General features: G+C 42.4%; 1 protein-coding gene and 1 pseudogene across 1 annotated transcript; both read right to left on the bottom strand.

The window, feature by feature from the left end:
* Nucleotides 1-1191: 1191 nt before the first annotated feature.
* LOC147997875 (uncharacterized) lies at nt 1192-22291 on the bottom strand. The gene is made up of 6 exons (XM_087601463.1): nt 21654-22291; nt 14918-14999; nt 5761-5866; nt 4534-4693; nt 2404-2566; nt 1192-1690 (listed from the first exon to the last, which is right to left on the bottom strand). The coding sequence occupies exons 2-6, from the start codon at nt 14969-14971 to the stop codon at nt 1661-1663; spliced, it is 513 nt and encodes a 170-aa protein (XP_087457589.1). The 5' UTR covers nt 14972-14999; nt 21654-22291; the 3' UTR covers nt 1192-1660.
* LOC147997876 (zinc finger CCCH-type antiviral protein 1 pseudogene) lies at nt 8839-10125 on the bottom strand (annotated as a pseudogene).
* Nucleotides 22292-26340: the final 4049 nt, after the last annotated feature.

Below are 26340 nucleotides of genomic sequence, written 5' to 3'. Positions count from 1 at the left end.
TGCTGGGAACAGGTTCATTCTTTGCTGTTTGAATGGTTGTCCTAACACTGGAGGACCTTGCTTCAAGTAGTGGCAGTCAAACCTGGTGCTGATCGTGTCAGATCTGTCCAGGCTGTCTGTGTGACTGTGGCAATGCGCCTCTGTTTTGGCTGAGTGTTATTTACCTCCCTCATGGCCATGTGATAACCAGACCATGAGCATGTTCATTGTTTGGAAAGAAGGGTGTGGAGGACATATGCTCCTCATCCTAGCATTAGTGGAAAAAAGACATAGGTAGATGCTGCATTCTAGACCATCCTGGGCTATAGAAACTCTGCCTCGAAGAATGCAGGTGGAGCAGGGCTGGGGTTCAGTTGGTTGCCTAGCAGCCTACCACATTAAGCAGGCACCGCTCAACCACCTGTACATACACATCTCCTGAGATCTCTCTCCTAAATGGGAGGTGATCGTGTCCACCTAGTACAGCACATGCCCTGGAAGGACAAAAGCTACCTACAGGAGCTGTGGTGATGACTCCCAGGTTAGAGCATCTGCTGCTCTCTCAGAAGAACCACATGGTCCCTAACAATCATCTACAATGGGGAATGCTATTCTCTCTTTTGGATCATGAGGGAAATGCACTCAGGAGTGGCCCAGACATACATTTGAAAAAAAAATCCACTGAGTTACATGATAAAAATAAATATAATCAGCAACAATAAAAAACACAGCATATGAATGATCAAGTGAAACAGCACCTATAAAAACCTATTTCCCAAAATGACGTTGATGGTCATTATCTTTATGGTTTAATACTAATGTTGTATTGTAAGAAAAACTGAGGCACATGGTTCTCGATTAGGATTATTCTATATTCCTTTGTGAAAGTTGTCATTTTTTCTGCAGCTCTACAGGCATGAGTGTGTGTTACTCAATATCTGGTGCACACAGTCAATAAGGAATGTGTGTTGTAGACTGATATAGACTAGGATGAGCAGAACACATGACAGCATGGATACAGTATGTCAGTGATTACATCATAAAGTGTGTGTCCATAAAAAAAGTCACATTATCCACACAAAAGACACTATCGCATTGTGTACCCCTTGGTGGCTTTGAATTCACTGGATCATGCAAAGATCCATATCCAGCTGTCAGTTCTAAGTCTACAGGAGGGGAAAGGACCCTTGAATAAGATGGTCTTAAGAGTCAAGAGTTACAAATCAATTTTTATTCATAAGGAATACAATTTACAAAAACAGGCATAAAATGAACAACTAAAATGGTATAAAAAATGAAAAACAGTAACAAGAATATATAACTATGAAATAACAAAAAGAAAACTTCAATGAAAATCATAACCAAAAACATTTCTTAACAGCATTTTCTTAATGAACATTTAGAAACACAGTTGTAGTGCTGTTTCTCCTCTAGGACGTGAGATGTCAAGGCAGTCCCCTCAGTTGTCTCTCAAATGGTGTTGTCGGTATGAGAGAGGAGAAAGACCTCAATGAGACAGGCTGGCATACGGATACATAAATTTAGGGTTTCTATACATTGAGGAAATTATCTGAGAAGAAGAATATTCCCCCAAAAAGTCTTTGACTGTGAGGATTGTCGTCACAGGGAACTCCTGAGAGAGAAACTCATTCCTCAGGGGGCTGTCTTCCTGGGATCCGTCCTATGCCATGTGTCCTGCAGTTTCTGAGACCTGGGAGGACAAGGCAGCTATTAAGACACTGATTTGGTGGGGACATGCATACCAGCTGTCAAGTTGCTGCCTTCTGTCCCCTCAGCTACATTGGACAGACAGCACTGATCTTTTCACTGAAATCATTGCTGATATCTCTGCAGGCTGGGAACATCACCAGCAACCCTCACAGTACTGTGGGAGAACAAGCTGCTCCTCAGACTCTACCAGTGCAAACCAGAAATGGGGAAATGGGGAGAGACCTAATTGGGGTGCAGGAAGAAATAGAAGGCCACATGATACCCAGATCAAAGCCAATGACCAGGACTCATTTGCCATTTGCACTTGGTTCTTATCCCTACAAGGTGCTTCCAACCATAACATGACCCCTGTATGACCTTTGTCACACGACCAAGAACTCGTTCAAAACTCTTCATAGCATCCAATCTGTGATAGGGAGATGCAGTCATATGATATGTTATTCCTCTGTCACCATTTCTGGACTGCAGTTTCAAAAAGGGCAGAGAAGTATAATTGCCCATAATTGAGTTTCTGAAAAGTGGTTAACATCCCAGAATACTTGTGCATAGACAGAGCAATGAATAACTCTATCACATGAAGTGGGCGACTGATTGGGTGTGGGGAGATTAGAAAGATGATAGGGGAAGCAAAGATGTATCCAATAGGCAAATGGTATCAGACATTGTTAATCTGACTCAGCTGCTTGTTCCTACCACATTTTGCTGGGTCTGGAGGTTGCTGGTCTTCTCCTGTTCGTCTTCATCATTCGGGTTCAACTCAAACAAATATCGCTGTACCTCCTTGCTCTCCTTCTTCAATGAGACGAACTTCTTCTTCATACATGCCTGGTCCATCAGGAGCCGGCTGTGCAGGTTGCTGGAAACACACTCTGCATAGTAAGATCCTGAAGCCTCTTCCTCCCATTCCAACTGCCAAATCCCACAAACTCCACCAGGACCCAGATACCCATAAAGACTTCATAGAATACATCTCCATACATGTAAGGCTGCTGCACAAACAGCAAATGGCCAATCCAGGGAAGAATAAATTGTTTCTGTGACCCAAGCACCAATAACAGTCCATGTCTGTCCAAAAGAACAAGGGATCTACAACTACCCATGAGAACCCAATGCATCGGGACAGCATCAATTAGTAGGCAGTAAACAACCACAAGAGGACAGTAGAACAAAGGGAGGTCATGCTAACCATGTGGTCCACACATTGAGCTTTGTTAAACCTGGTATGACCCCAGAGCCGCAGGTTGGCCTAATAACACTCTGATGCCTGAATCAGTGTAGTTCTATCCAGAGCCTTCTAAAGATGCATAGACACTGTGGTGATAAATGACAGTCTCTTATGGAACTGAATCTGAGTCCAAAAGACCCACGGCACAGTGATATTTAAACAGCAGAAGAGATGGGCCCAGAGCTGCAGACCCTCCGGTCCAGAACAAAGAGAGGCAGACATGGCCATTCCACAAGTGATGGGCCCTTCTGACCAGTATTTACCGATAGAAGTTAATCTCCTTCTTGAGCTCCTGAAATTTCTCACGATGTTCAATGTTCTTTGTGTCTAAGTTGTGCAGTAATGACATGACCTCTTTCTCCTTTATTCAAGTTTTCATAAAATGGATTTGGCCTGAAGTAGGGGCTGGCCCCAGGAAGATAGAACCCAATGAACATCGAGGTTTAGGATTATATGAACTCAGGCTGTGTCCTGTACTACCCCATGCCTGGAAGGACACTTTCTGAATTCTACATATTTGGATCTTCTTCAGCTTCAGAAACTTGGAATTGTGTGCCCAGGACAACAGAAGCTAAGCACCCAGATAAAGGGTTCCCTGGCTCACTTTTTTCAATCAGGAGGGCTGGATCTGCATTCAAACCAGTTATGCTGTCAAGAGCCTAGGCCCCAGAGCTTACCCAAACACACACACACACACACACACACACACACACACACACACACACACATATCCAGAAGCCTCTGATTTCATTTTTCCTGTTTTGACAAGTGGAATGCTACAAGCCGAATAACTAATATTCTAGAGGCAGACAGTACACATAATTCTGGAGATGAGACGAGATATTGCCACAAACTTATAATCTGCCCAAGGCATACAAATGTATAGACAAATGTGACCACACAGGCAAAGTACTGTGCTGTTGAAAGTGGGGCTTCCAAAATAAAGTACTTACACCTCCATGAAACTATTATAAAGGTAAATCCTGAGGTCAAAAAACAGACCCCTAAATTCCAAGGCTGGAGGGACACAGAAACATATAAAAGTTGTGCATATGCATGCAGACCTGTGCACACACAACACACAAACTGGGACATACCCACAAGAAAAGAAAAGTAAACAGACTCAGAGAATGAGAGAGACAAATATGGAAAGAGCACAATGAGAATCAGTAGAAATGTATGCACCATTACTGTCTCAGAGTGTAGGGTACACAGACAAGAAAGAACAGGCCAGAGCCTCAGGCCTTCTAGTTAAGCATTGATATGAACAATGTGGGACCTGTCACCTAAGGGTGCTGCCATGAGATGATAGCATTCAGTCACCTTCCTAGCAAGTACAAACACTCTCCACAAACTCACAGCACCTAGAACCTTGCAAAGCTACCACCTGTCAAGGGCTTTCCAATTGTACACTGGGAACTCATGCTCCAGTGACTTTATCCCTGAAATCTTCACTCAGATCACAAGTTCAGATTTTCAACAGCCAGAATCAGAGAGTCCATTTCCAAACTCACTCCTCAGTAAGGGTCAGGTTCTGAATCTCCTCTCTATGGGAGATGAGGTTTAGGACAAGGTCGTTTGTTTGAAGCAATGCATACCTCTTGCTCATGGATCCACCTGTCACATAAAGGAGGCGATCTGTCAGCTCATTTCTCTCCTTGGTAGTTAGCTCCAGTTCTCTATTCAGCCTCTCCTCTTCCTCGTTGGCCTGCACCTTGTTTAGGACATTTTCAGGGGATGACGTCTGTCTGCAGGCCTCTGTAGGTAGAAGAACACAAGTGAACCTGCATGGGGCGAATGCATAGAGCATACACAGACCACAGTGAGGTCCAAACAGGAGAATGTGCTTGGAAGCCAGTGTCACTGCAAGGAGTTTGTTCTATGTGGAAGAGGCCTCCTAAGTGGATCACAGTTCCCCCACTACTATATAGAGACCAAGAGATGTAAGCAGCCAGGTGTTCCCTATGCCCGCCCACACAGTCTTACAAGTACCAGAGAGATGCCTTCTCCAGGATTATTATCAGGTACGCAGGCTACAACCTGGTTTCAGGACCCTCACCCCTCTGGTTTCAGAAGTCAGATCATCAATTCAGCATCCACAATGACTTGATTGATCAGGGATACTCAGATATCCTACACTGTTACTCTAGTCCAATAACTTTGCATTAAAAAGTCATGTAGGGGGAGGACATGGTCAACAGACTTATTAATTCCCCCTACTGAAATGACAAATGCCCCAGAAGTGCCAATAGGTTACAGGCTCTTTCTCTACCTGCTCCATATAGTTTGGCTACTGTAGAAAAATATCTGCCACACAGAACGTCTAATATATGAAGGTAAGATTGGCTCCGTCAGCCAGAGGTAGTCAGAGGAGTTCTAAGAATATAAGGTCATGGCCAGGAGCACAATTCTCTCCCTCTTACTACTGTCACACAGTCACTGAATTTAAAGAAGCAATGAAAGTGAAGTACATTGATGCCCTGTTTAATTCAGAAAAGTTATACCCTCCATGACTCCTGATGGTGTTATTATATCGATTTAACCTACCAAATGCACTGTAAAAGTAAAGACTAGAAGATCACCCAATAATAGCATAGGCATTGCCATATCCTCCATGTGGTTATGGAGAAACTAATGATGTGAAAACCTTGACTTTCAGGAATTGTGGTAATCATGGAATTCAATATCTGTGGAGATGTTCCAGTGGTTGTGGCCCATTACTAAAACGGCCAGCGGAAGACCCCCACACACACCCCTGACAGGAAGCTCAACATACACTGCCCAGAACTTACTCCACATTCCCCATGTCCTGTATCCATCATTACCTTTAGGTTTCCTTTGCTTCACTCTAGACTCTTCTCTATCAACATCAACTCTCCCAAAGCGCCTACAAAGACGGGCAAACATGTCTGTGGATATATCCTTTGGACACTAAGAGAAAAAGTAGGGAATTGGTTGTCACAACGATACTGGTGACATCACAGGGATTCCAAGGTCTCTCTAGGAGACAATAGAATGTCCACGAAGGGACTGCTGATGTCACGGAGAACAGACTTTGCCTCCTTGCTAATGTTCTCCCTGTACTGAGCAAAAGCTGATGTGCCCTTTTCAGGAGACTTCCCTGTGTCATAGCCACTGAGCACCACATGCTTCCAAAGCCAAATTTGGCTCTAGGCTTGATTGGAAAAACCTAAGTCATTGCTATGTATCTAAATGAGTGCTTCCTCCCCAATCCCTGCACAGAAATGTTTCATCCTACCTCAAATTCTCCACAGTCAGCAATATTACACATTAAAGATTACTGAGAAATCACACCAGTTCCTATAAGTAGCCAAAGAGGTCTCCTGTCTCATCATGTGCAGGTGCATGAAATCACACCCAGAAATAGCCTGTAGGGTAGGTTGCGATGTGGGTGTGTGTTATAGGTACAACCTGAAGCTTTGTGCTTAACATTTGACAGTTGCCACCAAATTCCTTAGGAGAAAGAATTGCATTCATTATGGTCCTGGCAACAATGTGGTGATCTGTTAGCAGAGGAAACTGAAATATTGGATCCACCAGTGAATGCACCCTCAGACTGTTTGTGGGGCTCTCTTCTTTGCACTTAAGTTACCAAAGTAGGATTGCTTACAGGCCTCTCTAAGCTATAACGTGTGATTTTATCTGAAAAATAAAATAGTCAGCAGATGTGGGGGGGGTGCAGCCAAAGGAGTAGGACAAGCCTAGAGACATAACTCAGTGGACAGAGTAAGAAACAAGCATCTTCACTCCTGTTTCATGGATCACCCCACAAAACACAAAAGCATCTATCGTACTAAAAAAAAAAAACCAGTTATTTTATTGAATGCATACACTAATACTGTTTACAGTATTAGTAGCAAAGCTCAGATTTTGGGGGCAGATCCATGACTTGAACTATCTTCCTGACAACATATAAAGCAATAAATAAATAAATAAGAAAAAAAACAGAAAAATAAAAAACACAAAAAGCACAAGCCTCTCATGTGAAGTTACAGAAGAGTGATCCAGTGGTCACTTCTGACCAGGCCATTTTAGCTATGACAGTGCATAGTGACCCTTAATTTGATGGGTCCTATATAAAGCTTTGTGCAATATTGTCATTTTAACCAACCTCATCCAGAACATACATAACGACACAGGATATGATTGCCATGTCCTTGCTGTGTATGAAGTTATTTTTCTGTGTCCTTGATTGTCAGGCATATTACAGCAACAATCTGAGATGGCTGGTAGACTTGGAAGAAAGTGGATATGAAAGATCCCCATTTATATATCAGTACAGAAGGAATAATCCAGAATGTCCACAAACAGTTGCTGTCACACCAGGGCTTTTAAAAGCTCAGCAGCTAGAGAAGCAATGTAGTCTTTGGTTATTGTCAAGCTTAGGTTCTCTAGTCATTCATTATAAACTGACCATGACACAAAAAGAGTTATCCGTATCACAATAAAACCTAGTTGTAACTAGACTTATACCACATTATCACATTATTACTATATTTGAGGTTCTCAGGTATGATCTTAGAAACTGGAAGAGGCTGGTTCTTGCTACATATAGTCATATTCTATGTCTTCACAACACAGTGTGATTCGTCCTGTTAATGCTACCTACAGCCTACAATACCTAGGATATTTTGTGCTGACATCTGTGACATGAGACAATAGTTCATGTCATCCTAACCTGAATAAACTGTCCTTAGAGTACAGTGTGGTATGAGGGGCCTTCTTTTCCGCTGAGATAGCAAAACATTTCCAGTCTTCAGTCAAGTCTGTCAGCCATTGTCCAGTGCCTGTCTTGAGATGTCCACATTGTCAGCTGAGAGTCTTCATCCAGGCTGCTCTGTAATTCTGTAGAAGATTAATAGGTTCCAGCCCTAGGAATTAATTCAGTGTTCTAGTACTTGCCAAAGATGATCAAAACCTAGTTTCCACCCTAGCTCTGTGTGCTATACAGAAAGAAAATAAAGAACCCCATTGCACTTGAAGTTTCTCCTCCAACAAAAGGAGAGCCTGCACAGGGCCTTTAAGTAACTCTAAGCCCCAGCTTCCCCACAACTCCCTCCATCAATTCCATTATTGTTGTGTTTTCATTACTGCTCACTTTCTTCTTTGTGTGCAAAGTATGTGCACCATGTCAGTAAAGTGTGTGTGTGTGTGTGTGTGTGTGTGTGTGTGTGTGTGTGTGTAGTCCCTAGTGAAAACTGTCGAGGTGCAGGCAGACTCATGTTACTACTGTCTCATGGCACCTTGCAGGGAGCACTGAAATCGTGGGCTACTTTAATACAGTCTAAAACGAGGCTGTGCATGGTTTTCAGTGAAATTGTGACGTCATCCCCACTACAGAGAGCAGCAAAAGCTTCATGTATCACATGCTGCTGTTACCAAGGTGAGGCAAAGCCTCATCCCATAGAGAGTCTGGTAGGATTTGATGGCAGGAAATAAACTCAGAACGAAAATCAATCAATTACAAACAAAGAGAATGATACAAAGAGCCAAGCAAAGCAAGAGCTGGCTTTTTTTTTTTTTTTTGAGAAGATCCACAAGACAGACAAACCACAGAGCCTATATCTAAATTACCAAATCAGAAATGAAAGGGGGACGTAACAACGGACACTGAGTGAATTCAACAATCATTAGGGCTTACTTCAGAGGCCTTTACTACAGAAAAGTGAAAAACCTATTTGATACTGGTGATTTTTCTAACAGATAACAAATACCAAGTTAAATACAGATCTGGGAAGGTAATGAATAATTCCCATAAGAAAATAGATACAGTCATTAAAGGCTGCCACTCCAAAAATTAAAAATAATAATAATCAGGGCCACATGGCTTTAATGCATCCTTTCTACCAGACTTTTAATGAAGACCCAATAACAATAGTGCTTCAATTATTCCACTGAATTGAAAGAGAAGGAACATTGCCAAACTCCTTCCCTGAGTTTCTCCTTTTACCTAGAATTCCTGAGTCTGTTGCTTCTTCCATTGTCACCCCATCAATAGAACCATTTAAAATGGGATGTAATCGATGTCTGGAGCCTCATTCTTTCCCTTGACCTCCATGCGGTGTCCAGAAGTCACACCTGTTCTCATGGACATGGCTTCATTTCTTTTTCCTGCAGCAAGAAGAAAGCCAGCAGAGGAGGCAGGAGCTTACAAAGAATCAGTAGGATTCCTAGAAAAGAAGCATCCAGATCACCATTCTCAGAAAACCCCTGGCTTGCTCTCATGTGACTGGGTCCTCAGACTCCAGCAGCCTTAGATGAGACCAAGGAAAGCTGTGCAGAGTCCTGGGTCCCCAGGTTCTTGACCTCCTGAGTGACAGCTGTAGACACGTCCTCCAGGGAATCCTTACAGCTGGTGACATCTGGACAAGGTGGACCAGATGTCAAAATGAGACATGGGAGAGAAATCCTAGACTGTTTGGAAGGAATCAGTCTTTGCTTTTGCTTCTGTCTCTGTGTGCCCTGCTGCTATGATGTTCATGGGGAGCTCTCATGCCAGTGGGTCTCCTCCTAATGTGTTTGTTGTTGCAGATGTCCTGGATGTTCTGGACCCCATCAGAACTCAGCCCGTGCTCAGTCACGTGGAGGTCAACACCTTCCTGTCCATCGGGTCATGAGACCTGAGACAGTTGAGGTAACGGCAGTTGGCCTGGGTGAAGTGCTCACAGACTTGGACTCTCTTGCATGGCTGTGGCTTCAAGCAGATCTGTTTGTGGCTGTCTCCTTTGTAGTAACTTTTGCAGGAGAAAAGCATCCCCCTGTACCAGGAAGAAGGCCGGCTCCTCTTGGTTAAGCCCAGAAAGCTCATGATTCTTCAGGACCTGGAAGCTCTGTTCCTAAAACTTGGTGTGGATATTTGCAGAGGTTTCTCTGGGATATTGCATAATGACTCTGTCCCAGAAGTTTGAGCTTGCAGAGGCTTGGGCAATCTGTAGCATGGTCCCTGGATGCACTTGAGATTGAAGCCACAGGCTTCAGTAGTAGCCGCCACCTACAGCGTGATCCCTGCCTGATCTCCAGTCTCCAATAGGAATAAGCAGTCTTGCCCAGCAGCTCATAGAGCTCTGCCTCTGGAGCCTGATCCTACTCTGCAGTTCCTTTAAGGTCATGCAGCCCCTGTGGGTCCACAGGATCTTGGTGATGAAACAGTCTGCCCCAGGATCCCCCATGGTGCACTATGGCTGCAGCTGCTCAGGCTTGTGAGCTGGACTCTGCTTCGTGGAGAAAGGAAACTGGAAAAGGGGATAACACATGAAATGGAAATGAAGAAAATAACCAGTAAAAATTAAAAGAATTAAAGTCATCATCTCAGGAGAATGAGTGGGAAGCCAGGTCCTTAAGCACGCAGGTTCTCCACAACAGTGCATGCTGGATTCAAGACTGGACATGAGGTGCCCTGAGCTTGGAACTGCCAGGCTCCTACTGGGAAGAGAGCTTTCTTCTTCATTTCCGTAAGTCTCTCTAGTTTTCTTCTAAGGCTTTTATCTCATCATTCACTTTCCCCATGACCTTTTATGACAAGCCATTATGGTTAAGAAGAATTAAGTAAGGGCTCATTGAGTTGTTGGTAGTTGCAGGTCTGGGGGAACCCTGGACAGAGAGATCTTGCCTGCCAGGGGTGGGATGTGCATGGTGGGAGGGACTAGTGGAGTGTCATTGGCCTCAGTATGCACAGGCTTGGGGCTGGTGCCTGGCTGCCTGGCACACCTCTGTTGCCACTTGGCCTGGGTCCCACCGTGGATGACCATGGTGGTTGCTGGCCAGTTGTGCTTGCTCTACGTGTCCTCCGGGTTTCTGGCAGGGCTGACCACAGTCTTGAACAGAGACAACTGCTGACAAAGTGGGCCAGAAATCGGAGGATCATGGGAGCATCTTCAACTTCCCCCTCCCCAAGCACTGGCAGTTGCAGCTGGAGGACAAGCCACTGTGAGTTTCCCCACATCCAGGCAGGGGTTCTTCGCCACCAGGAGAGCAAGGGCAAGCACTGCTGCCACCAGTCCCACATGCCCAAGGCCTATTTGCTGACTGGCAGGGCTTCACTTTGCTCTGCTGGCTCTGCTTTGCCTTGCTCTGCCCTGTGGGCTCTCACTTCTTTGGCCAAAGATTGTTGAGATCCCGGCTTGCCTCACCTTTCAATAGGCGCCTCTGTGAAGTGAGGAGAACCAAAGGGACAGAAGGCTGACCTGGCCCTGGAGACTTGAGTCTCCCCCTCCACCAAAGTGCTTTCCTCAGTTCTCCACTCCAGTTTTAGTTTGCAGGGATCCCAGCAGGTGGCAGGCTTTGCTGAGCCTCCCCTGTGAGAAGGGGACAGTGGTGGGACTTATGGTTGTGGGAAGTCCTTCAGGGAGATGCAGGCTTTCTCAAACTCTCCGACCATCCATCCAGTGCCCTCCCTGGTTCCCATGCCCTGTGTTTGTTGGGAAGTCACTATTTGCCGTCCTGTGTGACTTTCCCTGCAGAGTGTGGTCTCCTGCAGGAGATACTCTCACATGCTTCTTTAAAAGCACCTGCTCCTCAGATCAGGATCAGCTGTGAAAACAGGCTTCTCCATGTCAGGGTGAGAGCTACCCCTCCCAGCTCAGAGCTGCAACACCATAGGATCCTCAGGCCCCAGTGCTGGGTGGGTCCCATGGAAGAGTTAGAGGATAGCTTCCCTTCTGAGAAGTGACTTAACACAGAAGGTTCACAAGTGACAGTCAACCCCCATTTATTTCTTCCAGGAGAAAGCATCCACTCTCCATTTTAAACAGTGTAGGCTCTCACATGGCCCAGTTCTGTGATTGGGGAAGATTTTCTGCAGCTTACTTGGCAAGTCAGAGTAGGGCTACATTCTGTTTTTTTTTTTTTTTTCTTTATTAACTTGAATATTTCTTATTTACATTTTGATTGTATTCTCTTTCCCGGTTTCCGGGCCAACATCCTCCTAACCCCCCCTCTTCTATATGGCTGTTCCCCTCCCCATCCTCCCCCCATTACCACCCTCCCCCCAACAATCACGTTCTCTGGGGGTTCAGTCTTGGCAGGACCAAGGGCTTCCCCTTCCACTGTTGCTCTTACTAGGCTATACATTGCTACCTATGAGGTTGGAGCCCAGGGTCAGTCCATGTATAGTCTTTAGGTAGTGGCTTAGTCCCTGGAAGCTCTGGTTGCTTGGCATTGTTGTACATATGGGGTCTCAGGCCCCTTCAAGCTCTTCCAGTTCTTTCTCTGATTCCTTCAATGGGGGTCCCATTCTCAGTTCAGTGGTTTGCTGCTGGCATTCACCTCTCTATTTGCTGTATTCTGGCTGTGTCTCTCAGGAGCGATCTACATCCGGCTCCTGTCGGCCTGGACTTCTTGGCTTCATCCATCTTATCTAGTTTGGTGGCTGTATATGTATGGGCCACATGTGGGGCAGGCTCTGAATGGGTGTTCCTTCTGCCTCGGTTTTAAACTTTGCCTCCCTATTCCCTGCCAAGGGTATTCTTGTTCCCCTTTTAAAGAAGGAGTGAAGCATTCGCTTTTTTGTCATTCTTCTTGAGTTTCATGTGTTCTGCGCATCTAGGGTAATTCAAGCATTTGGGCTAATAGCCACTTATCAATGAGTGCATACCATGTGTGTTTTTCTGTGATTGGGTTACCTCACTCTGGGTGATATTTTCCAGTTCCATCCATTTGCCTATGAATTTCATAAAATCATTGTTTTTGATAGCTGAGTAATATTCCATTGTGTAGATGTACCACATTTTCTGTATCCATTCCTCTGTTGGGTTCTTTCCAGCTTCTGGCTATTATAAATAAGGCAGCTATGAATATAGTGGAGCACGTGTCTTTTTTATATGTTGGGGAATCTTTTGGGTATATGCCCAAGAGAGGTATAGCTGGGTCCTCAGGTAGTTCAATGTCCAATTTTCTGAGGAACCTCCAGACTGATTTCCAGAATGGTTGTACCAGTCTGCAATCCCACCAACAATGGAGGAGTGTTCCTCTTTCTCCACATCCTCGCCAGCATTTGCTGTCACCTGAGTTTTTGATCTTAGCCATTCTCACTGCTGTGAGGTGAAATCTCAGGGTTGTTTTGATTTGCATTTCCCTTATGACTAAAGATGTTGAACATTTCTTTATGTGTTTCTCAGCCATTTGGCATTCCTCAGCTGTGAATCCTTTGTTTACCTCTGAACTCCATTTTTTTAATAGGGTTATTGACTCCCTGCGGTCTAACTTCTTGAGTTCTTTGTATATTTTGGATATAAGCCCTCTATCTGTTGTAGAATTGATAAAAATCTTTTCCCAATCTGTTGGTGGGGCTACATTCTTAATCCATACTCATTCACACAACAGAACATCTTCCTCCCCACCCACGAGGCCTTGACTTGAACCCAACGGACCTGAGAGAACAGTTTGCAGCACAAGAGAGAAAAGAAGCCAGAATAGTTTAAACTGGAGAAAACCCCCATATAGGCCGTTTACCAACTTTAGGGGTTGTGCATATTGTGGACTTCAGAATCTTAAGGTCAGATTTTTCTGATTACACCTTATAGGTGAAGCTGAAGTCTACAGAGGGTGGGATCATTCCAGGCAGGGAGGGGATCTGACTCTGCAGGCCTGGTCACCCTCTGCATTCTCCCAAAAATAATTTTTAGTCAGCTGTAAATCTGAAGTGAAATTTGTTTTTTGTCAACTCAAATGGTTGACATTTCAAGTCTCACACACCATGTGAGAGACACACATTTATCCACAGGGGATTTGAACTTACTTCTATAGAAATGACTGTGGGCCAACAGAGGGAAAGCATTCTTGCCTTTAGCATTCTGTCTGTATCAGAGACTACATGGACTGGCTTCCTGGACAGACATGTCCAAGCAGACAGACATTGTAATGAGGGAAAATTTAGGCAAGAAATGACCTGGGGACAGTGATTTCAGATTGTGCCTTTAGCCAGGAATCTCTGTTGTCATTAAGGCAAGCAGTCTTGGGCCTGCCAGTATTTCAGGGCTCTTACAACTGGTCCAGGTACTTCTGAGGTGAAAGCCTTTCATTAAAAAAAAAGTTTATAGAGCAATATTTCTCAACCTGTGGGTGGCAACTGCTTCACAGATATTGCATATCAGATACCTTGTACATTATGACTCATAAGAGTAGCAATATTATTTATGAAGTAGCAGGAAATAATTTTATGGAGGGGATCATCACAGTATGAATAGCTGTATTAAAGGGTTACAGCACTAGTAATGTTGAGACCACTGCCATATGAGCTGACACATGGGAGCAGACTCCTCAGATGAGTAGAGACCCATGGCAAGGGATACTGTGTCCCACCCTAGAACCCAGAGGCAGAATCTATCACAGGAGTCTGTGGGTCACCTTGTCTTAAATTCTTCCAGGGTCAAGAATAGCATTGATCATCTCAGCAGAATCAGCTTGCACAGCCACATCAGGCCCATGTCTTCCCTTACAGAGAAGGATGTGGGTCTAAGTGACAGCCAGTGAGACTGAGGGGACCCTGATACTCATTTGCTTTGAGCTGTGGTTTCTTCACCTGTAAAATGGGGGTGTTTCTTCTGAATTGGGTTGTTGTGGAGATTAACAGAACATACAACCTGCTCAGTGTCTGCCTGGCATGGACCCTGCTGGTTAAATGGAAGCTGTCGATGATGATGAAGGTAAAAGTAGAATTTCTAGCCAGATAGTGTTAGTTGTGGGGTGCCATACAAGTGTTCTAAGCATTTTCTGATTCTAAGACCGCCTCGCATTACAACCTAAGGCTCTTGATTTAAATTTTAAAAAAAAGAATAAATATAAAATACCAATATGAAAAAATCATAATCAGAAATGAGCTAATTCCTGTGAAGTCATTTAGCTTTACATTTTCTGCTTCTATTTCCAAGGCATCTAGAGTAGCACTATCCGAGATCCTAAAGCCTTCTCTTATGGTGCTACCCATTCATTCCTCTCTCCTTGAGGACTTCTCAGGTGACTTACCAGAATCAGATGGCTTTTAAGATTGTTCCCATCAGGTGCGATCTCTTTGTCCATGGGCCTTGCCCAAAGCTGCAGGGCCAACCTGTTGTTTTACAATCCAAAATTCCAGACATTAATTTTACCAATGAAGTTTCAGGAGTCAGATGCTGAAGTCAAGTAAAGCTCCCAACTGTCTTTCCTGATTCACTGACCTCCCAGAAGAAGAGCAGTCCTGTTCCCTCTGAACACTTTCTTAAAAATCCTTTAACTCAAAAACTTTCCATTGGTTTAGTTATCTAGATTTCCTTTCACGTTGTGTCTTGATCTGCTGGACCTAAGTGCACTTTTTACCTTTGCCATAAATGTGTGTGGTAGGTGAGCCATACCGTAATTAAGTCCATGTTTACATGAATAAACAACTCTTGCTTTAAATGTCTGTGCCATGGCCCTGCTATACCACACACTAGTTTTTCAGTAAATAATACATTCTTGGAGATCACAGTGTGATCAAATATATTGTAACATGACTTAGTAACGTTCCCTCGATTTTATAAATCAATTTCTTTGACGAGGATTCTGGGTGTTGTCTGTCAGGTCTGAGTGCATCATCTTGGGAATCCCAAGGAACATCAAACTTGGGCTTTTGAAACTGTTGCATATGGCCAACCCGGAGCAAAAACCACCCAGGAATCTACTGATACTTGACACACATTAATTCACCTGCCTTTTTCATATAGTTTATGGCAAGAGGTCACCATTCTTGACCTTGTTTCATTATAAAACGTGGTACTAAATGTAAGAGTTGGGGTCAAGGAGATCACCCCACGAATCACAAAATACCCATCTCAGATAACCATGTATGGTTTATTGAATACAAATATCCATGAATTTCAGGACAGAATTAAAAGTCCAAACATAAGGATAATAGAATAGAAGAGAATTTAGATTTCCACTTCACAGGTCCAGTAAGCATATTCAGTAAATCATAGCAGAAAACATCCATAAGGTAAAGGAAGAAAAGGCCATGAAGGTACAACAATCCTACAGAATGCCAATTTAATCATACCAGAAACAATTCCTCCATTAACATAATAATTAAAATACGGAATGCACAGATCAAAGAAAGATCATTAAAAGGGGTAAGGTATAAATAACCAGTAACAAACAAGTTCAGACCTATCTGAATTACACCAGACTTCTCAACAGAGACTCCAAAAGCCAGAAAATCTTGGGCAGATGTAATGCAGACCAAGGATCCGATACGCAGCATAATTCTCAATCACCATAAATGGAGAAACCAAAATATTTCATGACAAAACCAAATTTAAACAATATTTTTCTCTAAGAAAGCACAACAGAGGATTGTAGTAGGGAAACTCCAAGACAATGAGCTAAACTATACCCAAGAAAAAGGAAGAAATAAATCATCTCTCAATAATTTCAAAAAATGAAGCACACAATCACCATTTCACCCATAACCAGAAAAAGAAGAGAAAGCAGCAACCATTGGTCTTTAATATCTAACCAGACCCTCTGTCACCAATCCCCCTGCTCCTAGGGAATAAACTGCCAGCCAAAGTATATACAGGGTCTATGGTTCTAGGTAACTGTGTAGAAGAGGACTGATTTAAGTGGCACCCATGTGGCGGGAGGCCATTGACTATGCTGAGGCCTGTTGCCCACCAAAAGTAGATGCTGGAGTTGTGAGGTGGGAATGGATATGTGTGGGTGGGGGAACACTGTCATATAGGCAAAGCTGAGCAGAAATGGGATGTAAGATATGATGAGGGGAGTCTGGAAAGTGGGACAACACTTGAAATATAAATAAATAAAATAACCAATTAATAAAAAAATAGCCAAAAATAAAATAAAAAGTGAAAAGGTAAAAGAAAACTTACACCAAAACAAAACAAAAGAAATCCTTGTAGTGGATTGGCCTAATTCTGCTTGTATTTTAATGCTAATTTGTGGAACTCAAGATTGGTTATCTCTAAAAACTGACCCTGCTCCCAGTTAACTGTGATTATAAAGAAGCCAACAGCCAACAGCTGCACAGCAGAGAGATGGGGGAGGTGAGCTTTGAGGGCTTTGCTAGAGAGGATCATGAGGAGGGAAGAAGGAAGAAGAAGCTGCCATAGAATAAAGGAAGAACATGTGTGATGGAGAGGAGAGAGGAAGAGGACAGCAGCCATGGTTAAGGGAAGGAGAGCCTGGTCCTGAGGGCTGTCCAAGGGGAAGAAAGAGCAGCCAAGATGCTACACAGTCAGTAAGAGTTAGCGTTATTGTTTGGAAAGTAGATCTGATACCATGGAGGGCAGGCAGCTGCCCAGCTACTGTGCTGATTAAGGCATATGATGAATAAATTTACAAAATATGTATAACCAGTAAGACAGCTCTGTAGAGGATCCTAAAAGGAATACTTTAGTTTGAAGAGAAGGATAAAATACCAGAGGAAACAGGAAATAATTTAACAAAACTAGAACAGTCAATCAAAAGAAGCCAATAAAACCCACAAAAATTAACAAAATTAAATACATAGGTTTAAATAATATTTGCATGTCACTAAACTCAATTCCCCAGTAAACAGACATACATTTAGCCAGAAACAGGATCACCATCATGAGATCTAGAGGATATACTAGGGAAACAGACCTAAGACACAGGTCCCTATAGCAATTCTATGCAGTTTCTCTATCCAGCTGACAGAATAGATTTCAAACCAATCCTGTCCAGAAGATGTAAGGACATTCATTTCATACTTTGCAATTACCAAAAGATACTACAATTCTAAATATATACATATTAAACACAGCAGTCACAAATTTAAATATATAATTATCAGATAGATCTGAAATTACCCATTAGCTATAATAGTGGTTGTGATTGTTTTTAATAGTCTATTCTGACCACTTGGCAGATCACATGCAAATAAACAAAAGAGGAGGAGCAGAATTCAGTGACATCATCAGTCAAATGGACCTAACAAACTACACTGAACTATACATATATTTTCTATCAGCCTGTGGATCTGTCTCCAAAATTGACCACGGATTAGGACACAGAAGAGCCCTCAGGAAAGATAAGAAAGCTGAAGTAGTGTCACGCATTCTATCTAAGCACAAAGGAATCAAACTGGTATCACACAATAGAAAGTGCAGTCAGTACACACTCTCGTGGAAGGTCAGCAACACAAACAACACACTACTGAAAGGGCCAAGGGAGAACACATAAGGAAAAATTAAAATCCTAGAAATGAGTGACAATGAAAACACAACCACCACAGATCTATGCGATACAACATAGTTTTAGGAATTATGTTGCAGTCAGCAAAGCCAGAGCAGTGGACCCATCTAATCCCTTTGTCATGCATCAGAAGTAGAGAATGTGGACTGTGCCCTGTTGGGTTAATGCCTTGAACTGGCTCACCACATTCCCAATTTCCCTTTGTAATGATAACATATTTTTGGCATTACACATTGGATGTATGCAATTTGCCTTTTGATTTCATAGGGGAATAATTAAGGGACTTCCTGGAGGGTCGAAAAGCACTGTGGATAAACTGTGTAGAGACCGAAAGACTACAGGGGTTTTGGAAGCTGAGCTAATGTATTTTTATTATGATATGTTTAAGAATCTATGGGGAATTGGGAGTGGAATATGGTGATTTGAATGATAATGGCCCCCATAAACTCACATATATGAATGTTTGTTGCTGGTTAGTGGAAATATTCGGGAAGAATTATAAGATACGGATTTGTTGGAGGAGTGTATGGGATTGGGCTTTGAGGTTTCCAAATTCAACACCATCTATAGTTAACACTTTCTCTGTCTCCGACTTGCACATAAGATGTAAGCTCTCAGCCAGTTCTCTAGAAACATGGTGTCCTACCTGCTGCCGTGTACCCCAGCATAATATTCATAGACTCATGATCCTTGAAACTGTAAGCTGAAATAAACTCTTTCTTCTACAAGTTCCCTTGCTCATGGTGTCTCTTCACAGCATAGAAAAGAAACTAAGATTGGAAGGAACAGTTAAGTGAAAATTTTCTCAATAATATCCTGGAAAATAAAATTCAGACATTTACCAAAAGTGTCAGGTACCGTGATCAAGCTGGCTTGACTGCAGAGGTGCAAGAATGTTTCAACAAATACAAATGAATAAACAATTCACCACAGAAAACCAAGAACAGGAAACACATGATCACTGCAGTAGAGGCAGACAATCTCTTTGGCAAAATCCCACAGTGATTAATGCAAAAGTCCTGGAGAATCCGGGATATGGAGAAGACATACCTTAACATTATAAAGGTGATATGCAAGGCCAACAGCATCCTAACTGGAGGAAATCATAATGGATTTCCACTAAAATCAGGAATAAGTCACAGATGTTCATTCTTTTCATCTAATTCAACTAGTATGTGAAGTCTTATCCAAACAATATGACAATAGAGAGATGGAAAGGCATGTTAATATGAAAGAAAGCAGTCAGAGTATTCTCATTTGCCGGCGATATGATCCATATATAAAGACCACGAAACCACTAGCAAACTCCTATGGCTCATGGACACATTCACTAAAATCACAGTAAAATCAATAGAACTCCTGTATACCAACAATAAATATGACGAAAGAAGCCAAGAAAACAAACCCATTCAGAATAAAAATCTTGTAATATCTAAGGAAGTAAAGACTTGTTAAAATGAAATCATTAGGAAAAAAAAAAACTGAAGAAACCAGAAAATGAAGAGGCCTCTCATTTTCATGTATCAGTATGATTTATATTATTATATCGAATTCTACCAGAGTCATCTACTGGTTTAAATCCATCCCATTATAATCCCAATACAGAGCTTCATGGGAATGAAAAAAAAAAATCTCAGAACTCACATGAAAGCACAACTGAGCAGGGCAGTCAGACACTGCTAACTAATAAGACAGTAAAGCACTGCGGGAGGCTTCACCTTTAATGATTTCACGTTCATTTTGGGGAATAGTAAAAAAGAAAAACCAGCATGTTAATATCATGAGAGCAGACACAGTGCCTAATGGAATAAAATTGAAGAGCCTGATATTGTTCTATGTTCTTATCAGCATTTGGGTTTTGAGAAAAAGGAAAACAAACAAACAAAACAAAAAACTCACAACCCCCCCTCCCACCACCACACACAAGTGCAGTTTTCAACCTGTGGGTTGCAAGCCCTTCAGGGAACAACCACATATGAGACATACTTTATACATGCTATTTACATTACAATTCAAACAGTAGCCACCTTATATTTATGACTTAGCAATGAAATAATTTGGTAGTTGGGGTTGGTTACCACAATGTGAAGAACTGTATTCCTTGAGTTGTTCTTGGTCATAGTATTTTTCTGCAGTAACAGAAATGTGACTGATATATAAACTGGTACCGAAGTGAGTGGAGATGTTTGTGAGGAATCTCTTGATTTTTTGGAGGAGGGTGGGAGACTTTGGATTGGGAAAACTGTTGAATTATTTAAGGAGATCTTAACAGTTCTTTTAGTTTGCCACATGGGAGACATAAGTATTGTGAGTCTGTGCAAAATAGAGCCTCTCTGATGAAACTTCAAAGGATGGCAGGAACTCTATTGGTGACTGGCTTAGAAGCAATTGATATAATTTTTGCAAACAATCTGTCTCTTTTCTGCCTGGTTACTAAGAAGTGACCTGAAGATAAATAAAAAGCTAATTGACTAATTGTTTTGAGCAAACTTCAAGGGGTAGATATCCGGTGACCTTCCTCATATGGTAGGAATGTGTGTTTGTATTTTTCATTGTTAATGTAGCCAGGACTTCAGTTAATCCTGCCACATTCAGGGTCTGGACGCATAGGAAACTGCAAGATCTCCCAGGATTTGGAAAATGTCCCAATTGTTGAAAGGTCCCCAAAACATGTTGTCACCCCACACACATTGGGAAGCAACTTAAAGGAACATGACCCCCTCATTCTCAAGAGGAAGGGTGGGTGGGTGGTTATTTGTCTGCCGTGGGCTGTAGATGATTATTGTCAGTTAGGGGGTTGGTTGCAAGTTCTTACTGGCCATGGTCAGGGAGGAAACAGTAAAGCAGATTCGAATCAGGGATGTCTTTCTTCCTTTCTCTTTCTCTCCTCAATTCTCTGTCTAATGTTGTGGGAAATCAGGAGAAGGGATTAAAATGACAAAATCATAGATCACTGTATCTCTATTTATACTAGAAAGCAATACCAAGTCTCAAATATTTTAGGATGGCATGGATTTTTGAATGATGATAGAATTTAAAATTGTACTTGCATAAATGATTCAATTCATTTTTAAGATATAAGTATATGCAACTTATTCACAATGTGGTGTAAAATTCTAATTTTATAAAATTACTACTGCACACTGCCGTGGATAATTAAGGAATTCAAGCTAGTACTTTCCAACTATAAATAATCAGTCTTCCAGTCATGTTGGTACTGCTTTAGTTAGGTACAGAAATAAGCTTTATTTAACTTCCTGTGTATGTTTTTAAAGTTAAGTAGGAAGTAAATCCCTTGGGGAAAAAAAGCCACATTTGTCCACTGAGATAGACATTATATACAAAGGTGGTTCTCAAATCCTTTAGAGATCTGAAGAATCTGCCATTTCAGATGTCCTAATAGTTAAAGGCTTTTCACAGTGGGAGAGACCTCAACTCCTGGTAGTGTCCACAATCTATTCTGAAAAAGATGATGGGCTCTAAAGAACCATTGGGTGAAATACTACCCACTTACCTCTACTGCTGCCAGAAAGCTGTCCAGCCTGCAGAAGTTGATCATGGGGAAGTCTGTGTCCCAGTTTTTGGAAAAAAAAATAGGATAGTCCTTCAAGTGACCTGCTTCAAAGGATTGTTGTCAGAGCTCCTGGCCCAGTGAGTTGAAGGTGGATGCCACAGTGACACAGGAATATTTGCTGACTGACTCCCATGGTAGCCAACAATTTCTGTCATTTCTTTAGATTTGGAAGCTGTTTGCTCTGAATTTCCTTTTATTCAGGCAACATTTCTCCTCCTCAGAACTTGAATGGGGTTGAAGATTAGATAGTTTAGTCTTAACCTTTTCTTGTTATGAGAATCAGAAAAACAAACTTGTTCACCATCGTGCAGAAATGTGACAGCCAGGAACCTGGACAGGAACAGGGTGGACATGGGAGGCTCAGAAAGCAGGGCTCTATGGACACTCCACAGCAGTATTAAAACTCCTGCGATATCCGCTCTGGCACCATAAGTCCTGAGAGAGGATGGGGATGCCAGGAGAGTGTGCGTGGTCTGCCCACTGCCTGGGATTTTTAAAAGCTTGTACCACCCCGAGCACATAGAAGAGCTTGAGCAGAAAGAGGCCGATGCCCAGAAGCCGCTGCTGTGGTAGGAGGCAGTTATGGCGGTTGGAGGTGGGGGTAGAGGTGGAGGAGGGATGGGAGAAGACCGAGGAGTTTCCCCAAAAGACAAGAACAGACATCATCCTTACTACTCCAGAACCCACGCCAATGCACCCCACCCCTAAAATGCCCAGTCCACTGCCAAACCTCCCCATGCCAAGTATTCACAGCTTCATCCCCACTGTGCTTATTTCTTATTTTTTTTTAACTTCTTATTTATTCTCTGTGAACCTCACATCCTGCAGCTCAACTCCATTCATCTGCCCTCCCCTCAGGTCTGCACTCCACCCTTGCATCCTGCTCTAAATCAGAGCAAAAATAATCTTCGTGTAGAAGCTGAATAAAGAAAATTTGTACGCAAAAAATGTGTCAAATTTTAAGGATGAAAGACATAAACGCTTAAATTGTTTGGAATTAATGAAAGTACATTTGGTCTCAGAAGACTTATTATGGTTAATAAATGAAAGTTATGATAGATAAGGGATACAAAGCTTAAAAAGTGATAGAAAATGATTTAGGTACAAAATTTTAGACTAATATAATTTAGATAACGAAGTACCTTCTCCAATTTTGAAAATACGAATGGACAGAATATTGTGACAGTAATTCTTACCTGATGCATCTCATAAGTTTTCTTATTTTATCTAGCTTATTAATGTTAAATTAAAGGTATTTCTTGGAGTAAAAGGGGAAATGCTGAGGTGACCTCCCTTTGTACTAAGGTGTGTCAACTTTCAATTGTTAGTTCTGTACTGGCAGTGAGCTAAGTGCTGGCAGGATTTCTCTTGTCATTTCTATGTCCCATCATCAGGTTTGCTATTTTGTGGATGTTTGTCCTTCTCATCAGCTCAACACAAGCTAAGAGATGTATCAGGTGTTGTCTCACTGCCGATTGGATGTAATAAAGATCTGATGGCCAAGAGCTTCGTCAGGAAGTATGTGGGCAGAACTTCCGGGCATAGAGAGGGACATAGGCAGAGGCAAGCTGAAGCAGGAGATTCAGAGTAGACATGGGCAGGAAGAGATATGGAACAGACCACGGCAGAGGGGTAAAGAGCTAAGCAGCAGGTGGGTCTCAATGGTAGAAGAATGGGGTTAATTTTTAGAGAAGATGAGGGACTGCCCAGTGAAAGGCCTAAGATTCAAACTATGTTCGAATTCTCCATGTCCCATTTACACCTCAGGCAACTCTGTGAAAATAGTACACAATACAGTATTAACATGGCTTTGAGTCTGTGGTTTGGTTACTTTTGGTCACTGTTCCTCAAGACTGCAGGAGAAGGAACAACACACAGGGCAAACACATGAAAACCATGTGCAGCTTAGAGTGGAAAAGATCACTAAGAAGTTTAATGTCACAGCAAATTCATGTGCTGAAGAGGAGGGTGACATAGTTAAGGAGATGAATGTTATTAACGATAAGCCTCCTGCCTCTGTACTGTAGAGATGTGGAAGGTGTCCTCAAGGCAAGACTCTTACCAATTAAAGTTCCAACTTGGAAAAGGGAGCTCAATAGATTTCGTGCTCCTACAAAGCAAGTGCATAGGGAAGCTGCTGCAGTTGTCATCCAAGCAGGCAGCTGACAGGTCAGTGCACCTCATGTGGCACGGAATTTGGAGGAAAAAAGATTTTAAGATTCAGGATGACATGAACAGGACCAGGAGACTCTCGTATTTATGTTTTTATTATTTGAGGCTTGAATTAAATGATACTCATAGTCTGATGTTTTTTAGTTTTCTTTCATCACTTTATCTACATTTCCAATTTATCTCCCACTCCATGTTCCTCTACATGACCCCCTCTTCTGTCCCCCACACCCTCTCCCTATGAGATTGCTCCTCCACCCACCAATTCACTCCCGCCTCAGAGGCCTAAGTTCCAATATCATGGTTCATGAAGCTTCCTCAGAAACAAGGTTCTCCCGTCCCAGTGATCCCAGATAAGCTAGTCCTCTGCTACATATCTACCTGGAGCCATGGGCACACACTGATTCTTTTATTAGTTACCTTAGTTAAGGTGTCTCTTCACCTTAATTCAGGCTTAAATTCACTTTGCATCCCAATTGCTGTCCTTTCTCTTGTTACTTCTCTCCCACAGTTCCTCCCCAATGTCCTCACACCATCTCCTCTGAGAGAGTAGAGGAATATCCCTCAGAGTGTGCCTCCACCAAGACACATCAAGTTTTTGTAGGGCTGGTGCACCTTCTCCCACTGAGGCCAGGGAAGACACCTGAGTTAGGGTATCAGATTTCACAGACAGGCAAACCTTTGGGGATAGCCTCGGCTCCAGTTACTTACAACAGTGTATGTAATACTGTATTAAACTTAGTAAGGTTTATTTACCTTCACCTAGCAACTCATCCTGAGAAACAGTGCTCTGGCCTGATGCTTTTGTTTTCAGCCCTATCTTCCTCTTTCTTCTGTGCTTACCACTGTAACACAGGAGAAGCTTCTAATATTAATGCTGCCAGATCTTTCCAGTCTTGGGGGATAATTCTATTCTGAGTTGTATATGGATTTAATATCTTCTTTACGTATGATGAATATATACTTCAGGAAAGGACTGCTTCCTTGTTTCTATTAAGATCTAATATGACTAAAGGATTCTGATTAATATTCCAGAATCGTAGGCCACCAGGTTGGTATGTCATCACTCACTGAAGTGAGGTTAATTGTATAACACCTTTTGGCCACCCACTTTCAATGTCATTATGTGGTATTGCCTTAGGCTCTTTTCTACATTCCCCGGCCTTTGGCTGAGTATATGTTTGAGGTCTCTCTGTGACTGTGCAAAGAAGTAAGAGCTAGGGCTGGGCCACAAAATAAGAAAGTACTTGTTCATCCAAAAACAAAAACAAAAACCAAACAAACAACCAAAAAAAGCTCTAGGGTAAAATATCTGTGCTAGTGCTGAAATGAACTGCCAGAGGTAATTTTTTTTAAAGTAAATAACACTATCTTGGGGCTGATAATATGAATCAAATATCCTGCAACATAAGTTTGCAATGTTGCCTGCATTTTATAAATCAAGTCTGACCACCATTTTGGTTCTTTCCAATCATGTCTGAGTGCATCATCATGGGAACCCCAAAGAAAATCAGAAATGGGTCCTTGAAGCTGATGCACAGGGCCAGTATAGACCTGAATATTACAGAGGACACCTTGACTCTTAACACAAGGGATCATTTCTCCATCCCTCTTGTCACATAATTTATGACAAGATGTCACCTTTCCTAACCTTAGCTTCTTTTCCTAAGTGCTGCTGACAGGAAGATTTGGTGTCAAGAGGTCTGGACTCAGACCACAGGAACACTGAATTCATTTAAATAGGTGTAGTTCATTGAATGCACACACCAATACAGTTCAACCAGAGCAACAGCTCACAACTGTGTACTGGACATTGCTAGGCCCAGCTCATTGCAAAATCCACATGGGCTAAAGCACAAGTGCTGGAAATGCTGCTGTCTATGGGCCCTGACTCGGGTCATTTTACACATAATTGTTCCTATTTTCCTTGAATCTAATGGGTACTATGTGAAGCTCATAGTTGGGGAACTTGTTAAGATTAACAAACCTCGTAACATACGGAACATAACAGGGTATGTGACCAGCACCACACAGTTCAATGTCAGGTTTTTTTGTTTTTTGTTAGTTTGTTTGTTGGCATCCATGATGTGGAGGCGTATTACAGAACAATAGGAAAGAGCTGGCTGCTGTGTAACAAATTTGCTGCTATTAAGGTAGGTACGGGAGCAAGACCTCAGCAACAGCCCTTAAGATGGGAAGGAGATGATGTGTTTGATACCTGAAAGGAGCTGCCTCAGCTGTGTTTCTCTGCCTGCTCAGTGCCCATTCACCATCACTCTGTCCCTGAAGAGGAAATTAAGGTCTGCCCCCTGCTGCCTGTGAGCCAGGACTAGGCACAGAAAGGCAAGGCCACAGCGCTGGTTTCCAATTCCTCAGTAATGCTGGATTTCCAATAATGTATTTGTATACACAAATACAGTGTGGTAAGTTACAATATATACTAATCATTTCTTACATA

Source organism: Rattus norvegicus, unplaced genomic scaffold, assembly GCF_021556685.1.
Source record: "Rattus norvegicus strain SHRSP/BbbUtx unplaced genomic scaffold, alternate assembly SHRSP_T2T haplotype2-0000026, whole genome shotgun sequence".
In the NCBI taxonomy this organism is placed as follows: domain Eukaryota; kingdom Metazoa; phylum Chordata; class Mammalia; order Rodentia; family Muridae; genus Rattus; species Rattus norvegicus.
The sequence above is the reverse complement of the archived record's forward strand: the minus strand, read 5'-3'. Positions and strand labels throughout refer to the sequence as shown.

Bases quoted from the DNA above. Each gene is read 5' to 3' on its own strand.
- LOC147997875 (XM_087601463.1), bottom strand. From the start codon at position 14,971: ATGGACAAAGAGATCGCACCTGATGGGAACAATCTTAAAAGCCATCTG. The intron at 4,694-5,760 runs GTAATGATGGAT...TTCTACCTACAG, and splicing joins GAAGCAAAGGAAACCTAAAG to AGGCCTGCAGACAGACGTCA. The intron at 1,691-2,403 runs GTAGGAACAAGC...TTGTCCTCCCAG, and splicing joins TCCAGACCCAGCAAAATGTG to GTCTCAGAAACTGCAGGACA.